Genomic DNA, 11,578 nt, shown 5'->3' with positions numbered 1-11,578 from the left:
TTCCCTACAGGTCTGGTAAGTTTGATTGACCTTTTCTGCAAGCTTTGTCTTTAGACAAAGAACAGAAACTCTGTTTTAGACCTAGAACAGAAACTCTGTTTTAGAAGAGGGGATTCCCTGTGGGTTAAAGCCAAAGGAAAAGTACACGTGAGCTGGAGCTTTCCAGAGTTCTTATCATGTATTCTGCTCTTACGGAAAGGGATCACAGAGTGCTGCTGGGAAGGAGAACTGGTGCCCTGTATTGATACCATGACCTTACAATGGGATCCCATAGGACAAGGTAGGACTTGTAAGCTTTCTGGAGGAAAATTGGGTAATGAGCATGTAAGGTAAGGAACATGAACAAAAATTACATGAGACGTAAATGGATTGCTGTAGAGCTCTGATAGAACTTAACTTGAAAGTTTTCTGCAGTACAGAAAGCCTTAAACTGGAAAGCTAGCAGGACTGACATTCTTCTCCTCCGGAATAATAACCTCGCCCTACTTTCTCCACCTCCAAAAATAAAATAAAATAAAATAAAATAAAATAACTGCTGCAGCTGAATGGTACTTTCTATTAGTGCTCCCTGCTAAGGAAGAAGGGAAGAGGAAAAATTTTTTTCAGAACTATTCTAGGAATCAATTTGTTTTAGTTAGCTCTTGGAATAAGTACTTTTTCTTCTGCAGCTTGGATGGTCTATACATCACCAGTCCCTCCCTTTCAATATTATTCTTCCACCCATACTTCCTCCTTTATGTCTTCATTTCAGGGAGGCTTGGCAGAAAAGAAGCAGCTCAAATGCAATCCTTCGTTCCCCTTCAAGGCACAAACGTCACTGTTCTCTCGTCTCTGCCCAAACTGGAAGAGAGTAGCTGTGGCTCTCTGCACCTCTGAAAGTGATCTCTGTTCAAAGTTGCTTATGAAGGACTAAGAGTTTGTCACTCTGTTTCCTGCACCTTTATCCAGACCCTTTGACCACATAATACAACCCCACTCAAAGAGCAAATTAAGCTTTTGAATGAGCTGAGTATATGTCACTGAGCTCCTGTACACATCAGGTAACTGAGGAACAATGTTAATTTATGGTTCCAAGGACAACAGATACAATTACATGGTACTCCAGATCCAGAAATATTCTTAATGTCAAGAGGGAAACAGACTAGAAAGAACATGTTTCTCGTTTCGCTGTTTGATATCATAATTAGCAAATGAAGATATAACCATGGGGGAGCTTTAGGAAATAATACTGGGAAAAATATTCAAGTGAAATTTTTTCAACTTATTTTGTTGTTTAATTTATTTCTTGTCCACTCTCACACACTATAATTTGGTAATATGACACTGTTGCTTCTGGTAGGTGATTATCATCCTTCTGCTACCTTTAAGGAGCGACTTCAGTATTTTAGGACTCTTCTTATCATGGCTTGTCACACAAGAGTTTCTAGAGTAGGCTGAGTGCTGTGATCCACATGTACTGCACAATACCTATTTCACTACTTTATTCCTGAAGAAGAGGAGGGAAAAGTCACCAAGGAATCTTACAGTCATCAAGATGTAAGAACCTGATACCATATCAGCATTCAAGAGAGCAAATCCATGTTTCCAAAATAAGAAACGCAGTTGACCTTGATCTTTCTACTGTGAGCTCTGCACTTAACTTCAGGAGAAAGAAAGTATTCAGATTTGAAGTGATTAATTCAGTATCAGTCCTAAAGCAGGCACAGAGTTTTCGTGACTTAATTCGCTGTTGAATACAACAACTTAAAATGCAAACAGAAAATCTATAAATAAAAACTGGTGAGAGAGTCACTTAAGGAGATGTGTATAAAATAGTGAAATGCCTTAATTATAGCTCAGCAATCTGAAATATATAGAACCTTATTTACAGTAATTCTGCTGGCAGTGTGTGTTTATTAACTACTCTAGTCACTTAATGGATAACAATGAATTATTATATAAGTACCAGTCAAGTAAAGCCATGTAATATGAAATAAGTATTTTGTCAAATGGCCACTCATAGAATTTGGTTCTCTCAAATGGGAAATTACACTTACAGGAGTCAGGTGCTCTGAGCTAGTTGCCAAAAATCTGGATATATCAAAAAATAAGCTCTTGGGAAACATACTTGTGATAAACAAATAGGCAGTAGTGAGATTTTTTCCTACAAGAGTATAATGTCTGTGCCACTTTACTGACTTCAAGCTTCTAATTTGAAAAAGCTGTACTGGGATAGAAGTTTCCATGTGGAACCTTCATACAGACCCTTCATTACAGAATAGTCAGCTCCATTCTTCATTACGGAATAGTCAGGGATAAAGGGAATGCAGTTTACAAAACAAATGCCTCTTAAGTTAGACATCCCTGTTTGTTTGTTGGTCTTCCACATTACCACTGCACATCTTGCTGTATACTCCTTAAGAAGTATGCTGTCAAAGTATGTCCTGCTTTAAATAAACTGTTTTATTGTTTTTTCTGATGAAAGAAATTCTGTTGGCAAAAAATAAATAATAGTAATGGAAGCAAGAATACATTATATTCTGATGCTGTGCAACAAACTGTAGGAATAAATTACTGCCAGATTATGTATTTTTTTAAATACGTACAATATTAATTACTTTCCTTGAAGAGGACACTGTTCATTTGCAACATTTCATCCAACCAGTTTTTTCCAGAAGACATTATCAAGTTTCCTCTCCAATATGCATTCCATATAGTCATTCTATTTCAGTTACTGTCATATGGTGTGAACATGGTAAGTATGAATATGTAGGCCACTTGGGCAGTTTTCCAGTTAAAAACTCTTCATTTGTAAAGAGCAGGCAATCTTAAACACACAGTTTACAATGATATTTTATCACAGAAACTAACAGATCTTATTAGCCTCTGATAGGAAGTGTCTATTGATAAATTCCTACAGTTACATCCTGTAGAAGGCTTGTCTTCTTGTTAAGGCATGGGACAAAGGAGCCGTGAGGTCTAGGCTCTAATCAGGAGTTTCCTACAGTCTTCCTGTGTCGCCAGGAACGGCCAGTTGATGTCATGGATGCTGACTGTCACCTTGCTAACATTTGAATAGCGTTTATCCATTGACAGAATTAAAGACTGCTTTTCAAGGAAAACCGAATTTCTTAACATTGTGCAGAGTGTTACGGTTAGTGTTAGTATCCACTGTTCTACAAGCAAAACAAGCATTATTTTCAATGTACCGCAGTGATGATAGAAGTCTTTATTACTTCAAATTCAGACTTAAAGCTCATTCAGTTTTTCAGTGACCTGGAATCCAGCCTTATTTCTGGATGCCAAGGATCCCCAGTTGGTCATACCATGAAAGTTCCAAATGAGAAAAGTGCATTTAGTCTGGCAAAGTTGTCCTGTTGACTACAGTGGGATTATTCTCAGGAATAAGGACTGCAGGCCTGGAACCCTAGAGATCAGCTACCAGAATCATATTTTATGGAGACTTGTGGTTGCTGATTCTAAAAGTGATGTTTTTCTAATATGAGAGAGATGGTGGTTACAAGGCTGTGCTTGTAACTTGCATGGAAGAAGTGTATAAATGAAGCCTTGTTCTGTTTGTGAATGCTTTACAGTTTTTCTAATGAGAACTTGTTTTTCTTAATGTTTCTTTCTAAGTCTCAGGTTTCTTAAGGCTAGAGAGACTGTTAGATTGTCTAGTCTGACAAAACAAGATGTAAAATATTATGTGGCATAATAAACTCTTTGTTTAAAGTTCTTCTTCCAGAAACACATCCGATTTTGACTGAAACATCAAGAGTCAGAACCCACCATTTCTCTAGGCAGTTCCTCCAAGTGTTAGCAATGTTATTCTCTGATTAAAAGCAGCATATTACTTAACTATTAATTTGCCCAGTCTTAACTTTCAAATATTTATTATTGTTCCTTGATTCATGATTTACTTACCTGTCTTCTTCCCTTAGGCTGAATACAGAGCAAAGCTAGGATGGGAGTTTTCAAAGGAAGTTAGCTGGTTTCTGTGGCCACAGGAAAGAACAGTGTAGCTTTTCAGCATTTAGTGTATCTTCTCTAGTCTCTGTGTGGTCCACAATTCTGGGGCAAATTCGTCCAGCTTACTATTTTTTACTTGGTGAATAAAGGAAATACTAGTTCAGGCAAGGTCCCCTGCCAGAAAGAGTCTGTGGGTCACATGCATACCTCAGCACTGGGAGCCAGGATAATTTCTTTTAGGAAATGGGTGTGATAAAGACATACGGTAGGTAGAACAGTAATAATTATCCAACTCTGTTCAGAATTCTAAAGAACAGAATAAAATAAAACCGAAATACTCTAAGTACATCTCAGGATCTTGAGCTATATTGTTCTTATCTGAAATTAGCCCAGAGTGAAAGCTAGCAAACTCAAGCACTAGAAGCCAAGCGCCACTTTGAAGCCTTTGCTGACATTTTGAATGTACAAATTAGTGTGTCCCTTTGAAATGTTTGACTAACAATCTTTGAAGGAAACTCGGACACAGAAAAGATGAAAATCTAGCATTTTTACCTTTCAGATATGTAATGAAAAGCTAAATGAGTAACTTTTTTCATAGAAGGTCTAGGAAGCATTGCTACCAATCACTAATGAGTGCAGCTTTAATTCTAACTTCTATAGTTAAATTTTTATCTATGTTGCCACTACCTTTAAAAACCTGTCTTACAGTAGGATGTATGTCAAATGTTTGTTTTAAGTGAATTCCTTTTTCTTTCTAATTCCTGTGTCCTTTTTTTTTAAATACAAAAACCACCTGAACAGATCCAAAAAGTAATTCTTTCTGCCATAATCAAACACTTTGCATGCCTTATATAAGCATAAAATTTGAGGTAAAGAAAATTAAATTCATGTATTCTGAATGAGAGGATCTCAATTTATACAATTTTTTCCCCCAGATTATGCAAAAAACGAAGAACAGGGCCATTCATGTGTATATTTTTAATGATGGGTCTCAGAATGACAAAGAAACTGAAGTGTTGGATCAATCAACAGTTCAAACATTTAAGCACAGTGGTTTGTAAATTCATCACTGTGGTAACTTCACTGAAAAACACATTTATATCAGAAACAAATTTATTACAGTAACTGATTCGGCTTCCAGTAGCACCTGTCTCTTATCTCTCTGTTTTTTTTAATAACAGCTCTTAATCTTTACTGTTCACTAGTAAAAATATTTTAATAAGAGATAATACTGTAATCCAAATGCCTATAGGTGCTTGAATCAACTATCTCTGCCTATGTAATTGCTAACACTTTGTTCAACCCTGTTTAAAATTGCTATTAAATCTCATTCTCATTTTCTGTATTAATAGAACAAGAATTCATTTTTAGTGTACCCTCAAAGCAGTAATGAGCATTGTTAACATGTAACAACAATGCCCAAGGGGAAAGTTTTCAAAGCCGGTCTAACCTTAAGGCTTTGCTATTGATGTACTACAGAGTCATCAAGTCAAGAGCTGTTAGAGCTAGTCCATTTGGAGAGTTCAGCTGAATATTTCTGCTTAATATATTGGAAGAATTATAAATGGTTTTGGTGGTGACCTGGGGAGAAGCTTAAGAACAGAGGGGCAACATTAAAAAAATAACTATACCTCCTGCTTATTTAAAGTGTATCACATTGTACTTTTGTTCTGATGATTTTGCTTCCATACAGATTTTCATAAGAGGTTAATGAGAAAGCATTAACAAGGCATGCAATATTGCACATGGACAGGGGAGCTGAAACGTAGTCATTTAGTTATAAACAAACAATAGATGTTACTTTTTAATTCTGCCCAATTATGCCTTCTTGAAGAAGTATCCTACTTTCCATATTTTATTTATTATGTGTAGCAGAAATAAACTTGTCTAAAAGAGTAGTGCTTCACTGTTTTCAACTGAATGCCTTGGTCACAATAAACCAGTCAAGACCGTATAGATTGAAAGCCCTGTATGAGTTGTAGTGCAGCAAAATGACCTCCATGAGTGCTAGAGTTTGAGATTGAGCCGTTAGGTTAGCTGAAGGTAGCAGAAGTGACTTCAGGAGTCTCTGTTTTGGGTACAAATTAAGAGACTCAAGAGCAGTGTATTACAGCAGTGATACAGAATAACGTAATTTTCATTGCACTTTTTGAGATCTTGGTTTCATTAATGTGAAAAGTGTAAAGATGCATTTTAGATGGTGACTGAATGTTTTAACAGAGAGCGAATCATACACTGTTCCAAAATCTGAAACTCTACTGGGGAAGCAGGGGTAGAAACATTCTTTTGTTGGAGTTCAGTTTGTCTATGAAATGAATGCATAAATTGTTGTCATTTAGCTGTCTTGATTCACAGCACTTGGTCACACCATTGCCCTTTCCTTGGGTATAAGCTAAAGGTCATTATCTCCTAAAACAACTAAATATGAACAGACAAGTTCAATAATGTCAAAGCTGAAAAATATTGACAGTCTAAGAAATGTGCTGCATGTTGTGTATTTCTGTCCATTTTTTTTGAAATGAGGGGGGATATAGGAGCAATCTTAGTGGTTAAATAGGATTCAGAGCCTTGCAATTTCATAAACTACATGTTTTTCACTTTAGAACTGGGCCTGGTGTTGCTTTTCAGTAGAATAGTTGGTTTGTATTGCAGGAAGGGACTTTTTAAGAGGGTACTCTAACAAGGGACCTCTTATAAGATTTTATTTAATGTTTGTTTTTAATTCTTAAAATGAATTAACTAGAGGTGAGATGTTGAATCTGATAACAGGAGGACAGAAGTTTGTACAAAGCATGAATGAAGGCTTTTTAGGTTTTCTTCCACTGCTCCTTCCAGATTACTCAACACTATGCTGTGTGCTTCACTCTCTAGAGGTATATCTGTCCCTGAACTGAAAATAAGGCATGCATTTGAAATTCCATATATTCCATTTATCATCTAAAAATATGGCTTTCTCCTGGGCTGTTGCATGGGGAAAGTCATTCCCCATGCTTATTTAGTCATGGTCTGCTTTGCATGCATTGTCAAAAAGGTGGTTGACAAGAATACTGTAAGGAGGAACCATGGCTTCCGACATAATTCTCAGTGACCACTGAACAGGTGTAAGATGGTACAGATTCTTGAACAGCATGTTGTGCATGTATTTCATATAGTTTAGTTCTTGTGATTCACTCTTTGGACCTCAACAGAAGGTTGAGAGCTATGTTTGAGGTAGAGATTTCCCTCCCTTTTCAGGGTAAGGATTCTGTTTGAAAAGTCTTCCCCGAAGGCTCACAGAAATTTCTGGGAGGCTCAGTCCTCAACAGAACAGTCCCTGTATGGTCTATCAATGATCTCTGGTTGATTCAGGACTGCTAAGTGTCCAAACTGACTATGTTATTTTTACCTTTACTTGTGGACTGGACATATTCTCTGATATCTAATCTATAGATTAGCAGCAAGCTTGACCCTTTCCTGCTCAGTGTCCATTTTACTTTGTCTTTTTCCCATAGTTGCCTCAATTTGTTTTGTCATTTTTTTCAATCAGGAGCAAAAGAAAAGGAAAAGCTTTCCCTAGATCTGCTCTGTCATCACCGGAGTCCAGTTATGTTTGAGCTGCTCCCTAGTCATGTATCCTATTTCATAAACAACTGTTGCCCTTCTGATACATCAATTCATACATAAAGCTGGCTTGGTTTCCATTGAACTGCTTGCAGCAGTTCTTCTCTGGTTCACACGGGCCCTTGTTCCTTTCTCCCTGCTGGATTTAGTCTTCTTTTGAAGGATTGAATGGATATGAACTTCAACTGATAAATACATGCATTTGAATCTGTGACTGATTTGTGGCTGGATTGTTTTTGATGACTTTTACCTGTAGTTGATTTGCATCTATTTGGCTCAGACTCACTGGGGGTGATGCAGAATAAATGAATAAATAAATTTGGGGAAAAGGCAAGGAGAGAACAGATGAATGAATTAAGAGAGGGAGACCGAGCAGAAAGGGATGGATAAATGGTGATTAAGAAGTACAGAAAAATAAGGAACAAGCAGTGATCAAAGTAGAGAAAAGAAATAAAAAGGATTCAAACCCAAAAAGAATAGGAAGTCTGAAAAAAATAGAAAGAGCAAAAAAGAAAGAAGTAAGAGCTTGGTGCCTGATTACACCTAAAAGAGCAGAAATGGGTTACTTTTAATGATGTGAAAGGGCTAGGATTGTCCACTAGTGAAGGGAAGAGTTTGTACAGTGAACCACGGGACAATACCCAGGCTTGTCTGAGACTCAGAGCAGTAAATCTCACCCATTTGATCAAGTTATGTTTGCTACAGGACTGATGTACTCTGAAGTCACGTTAGCAGTCTCTCTCTACCTTTTGCACAGCTGCATGTGGAGTACTCCTGTAATGAATCCTCATTTTCCTCTTTCAGACTTGGTGGTTTGGGACCTTTATTCTTCTTTCAGCATATACAGTTAACAAAAAAACAACAGCAAAACAACTAAGCACCACTAACAAGACTTAGACTAGTCATATTGAAGCCCCCTTGTTTTTTCATATCCACTTCCATGTTCCTGCATGTTATTCCTTGTCACGTTGCGTCTCAGAAGCTCTGTGGGCACCTGCGGGCAGAGAGCACCATCGTTCAGTGTTGCACATTACACATGTACTGCACAGCACAAATAGCACATAGCCTGAGTCTTTGAAATTAATATTGTGATCAAGGAGGGAAAGCCATTGTTACTACATTACCTGCTCTCTCAGACATCTGACTTCTATTTGGCTTCACCTGAATTCCTCTCTGTTCACATAGCAGCAAAAATTGCTGCTTCTCCTGCCCACCATGTTTATTTTCTCCACTTTTTATTTGGAGGTCAGGGGAGCTTCCAGGCACTGCCAGTTTGCCTGTTTTCTCTCTGCTTTTGACCTCTGTCCATTAAACTCTTACTATAGTGGTTAACTTTAAACAGATGACTGTGATTATAAGTATTCAAATGCTAATAATCAAATATGTGTTTAAAATGCTTTACTGGTTTAGTTTTGAAGAGAAAAACATTCCCACTGTGTATCTGCTTTGCATCTATCACAGAAAGGGTTCTTAGTCTTAATTGGAGCTTCTAGTTGCTAATGGACAGTACATTACCATCTATGTATATATTTATATTGACTGTGGTTGGTTCCCCAGAACCCGACCGAGAGCGAACTCTCACAGTAAGTGCTAAAAAAAAATTTGACATTCCCTGACCCAAACACCTTGCAGCCTGTGCAAACAAGGCAAACATAGCAAGTAAGATAAAGAAATGTAAAATGGTAGCACAGAGACCATCACATCAAACATCATGTGAATTTCACAGGGGTCGATGCATATTATTGGTGGAGATGCTGTTATGCCTAAGTTGTCTGAGGAAAGGAAAGATTGCTCAGTGGCTCAGGCAAACCGTGAAGATTAGCTTTTGTTCCTTGTTTTGAATCCCTGGACACACAGGGAAGCTGGGACATTTCACATGGTGACGTCTGTCATTCGTCCCCTGAGCAATGAGTCACAAAAGTTGAGATGACAATTCTTGTCTTGAAATATACCAGTGTGCTAAATAAAAAATACCCATCAGAAGGAAAATATATCATCTGCAGTAGGAGAAGTTTTGGGAAAATTACTTATTTATTGATGATGTCTCTTCTCTCTTCCCCCCGCCCCCATTTTTTGCTTGTTTTTACAGCAGTTGTATGCTGCCCAGCTTGCTGCGATGCAAGTGTCTCCGGGAGGCAAGATACCTGGCATACCCCAGGGTAACCTTGGTGCTGCTGTATCCCCTACCAGCATCCACACAGACAAGAGCACAAACAGCCCTCCACCCAAAAGCAAGGTACTGTACCAGACCCTGCAGCATTGCGTTTCTGACAACATGGGTACTTGCATGTGTTTTTTTTCTGAAGAGTATCTGCATGCCTCTCAGTTGCAGGCAGCTTTGTTCTCAGGATGGCTTCCTGAAACAGGAGGATACTCGTAGTGTGATTTTTCCGGTGGGAGGACCCCAGCGCGGTAATACCAAACAACTATTCATACACGATGTCAGTAACAGACACCACGTCAGCTGAGATCCCATGGGTTCCGTTGCAGTGTCCTAGCTGTCGCACTGCTGTTTCTTCCATCTTCAGTAACAGGTAGCGGGCTGAGGTGACCAGCTGCTATTCCAGCACACAACTGTCGTTTCCTTTCAGAAGGCTAAACCAGAGTCAAGTTAGCAGTGTGTCAACGAGAGATGGAGAGTGGTGGGGCACCTCATCTGTGGCCAGATCCTGTCCTGGGGTTCAGTGGGAGTTTGTGGAGGAACAAGTCTCCAAAGCAATGTCTGTTGTGTCATAGGACAGGGCTGGAATCTGTCTATCAAGCAACGGGCTCTGATGAATAATCTTGGTCATAGCTGAGCAATTAGGTCTGTACTCATTTAAGAGCTCAAGGTAGCAGCTCATAGTCGCATCTCTATAATGCCGCCAGCGTGTGACTGGTTATACCTAGAAAAATACAGAGTATGTCCCGTGGAAGAAGATGAGCTCAGTGTATGCCACAGCTGATCAAAAGTAATGGGTCAGAATTGAATGGCGCATCTCAGGTGTTGCAAAACAATTAGGAAAAATTTAGCTAAGAAATTCAGGGGAAAAGCAGTCCTATTTAGGTGACAGCAAGAGCTGGATAAAAATGTGTCCTTTCTTTTTGTTAGTGTCCTCTAGCATGCTGTCCATGTCCTTTATCATGTCAGAAATGATTCCTTGAATTGACAGTAGTGTCTTGTTTTTACCCTAACAGTAAAACAACACAGATTAAAAATACCCAGACAAATAAATAATACCATTGTCAGCTCAGTGAGATACATGCTCAAAGAATAAAATAGGTGGTGTGGAAGTGGTAGCTGTTGTGTTAATGAATCAAGCTCTGGGTCTACATTTTCTTTCCTCTCTCCTCAGTGTAGACTTTCTGACTTCCCGAAGTTTATCCTTGGTTTGTCCTCTTTTATATACTATAGAGCAAGGAATCACAAAGCCATGCAGTGCTTGATGATAGTTTTGGATTGTTTGGGGTTTTTTTCCAAAAAGTTGTGTCTATGGTTGACAAGAGATTTTTGTGCATTTTTACAGGTTTTTTTTGTGTGTGGCTAGCGGCTTGCGAGATCCACTACACTTAAAGTCTCAGTGTTGTTTTTGGATCTCTTGTGCACAAGCAGAATGTCTGATGAGATCTAAGGGGGCAGAGTATTTATTTTGTGGCAATTGTGGAATTACAGCCCCTGCCATATCTACCGGTAACATCAAGCATAACTGTCTTACTGGCAGCTGTCAAGATCGGCTCTCTTGCATTTTGCTTTTTCATATTTGTATGCCTTTGGCTTGCAGTTCTGTAGGACACAAACAAAACTTATTTGCAAATTGCTAACAAAACAAAAAAAAAAGTGGGCCAAAAGGAAAGGAAGGGGGCTCCAAAAGGCTGTAAAATTGTGCAGCGTGAGCCCTGTGATGCATGCTGTTTTCAATCTGCTGTGTGCCAGTTGGAGGCTCAGAGAGAGAGCGAGAGAAAGAGAAGGGATAATGCTGAGAAATGATAGAGTGGCTGTGACCTCCAAGCTCAGCCTGGAAATCCAAGACATTGATTTCACTTAGCATTC

At 38.7% G+C, this 11,578-nt stretch overlaps 1 protein-coding gene across 1 annotated transcript in view; it reads left to right on the top strand.

Annotated features, from left to right (window-relative positions):
• LOC104165602 (transcription factor SOX-5) overlaps positions 1-11,578 on the top strand; it is a gene marked incomplete at both ends in the record, with an annotated part of 88,159 nt that overhangs the window by 32,782 nt on the left and 43,799 nt on the right. The window contains one exon of the mRNA XM_009705268.1: positions 9,638-9,784. Coding sequence (XP_009703570.1) covers positions 9,638-9,784 — 147 coding nt within the window. The remainder of the gene's footprint in view (positions 1-9,637; positions 9,785-11,578) is intronic.

The sequence above is a fragment of the Cariama cristata genome, unplaced genomic scaffold (assembly GCF_000690535.1).
Source record: "Cariama cristata isolate BGI_N322 unplaced genomic scaffold, ASM69053v1 scaffold18798, whole genome shotgun sequence".
NCBI classification, from domain to species: Eukaryota; Metazoa; Chordata; class Aves; order Cariamiformes; family Cariamidae; genus Cariama; species Cariama cristata.
This window is presented reverse-complemented; position numbering and strand designations above follow the sequence as displayed.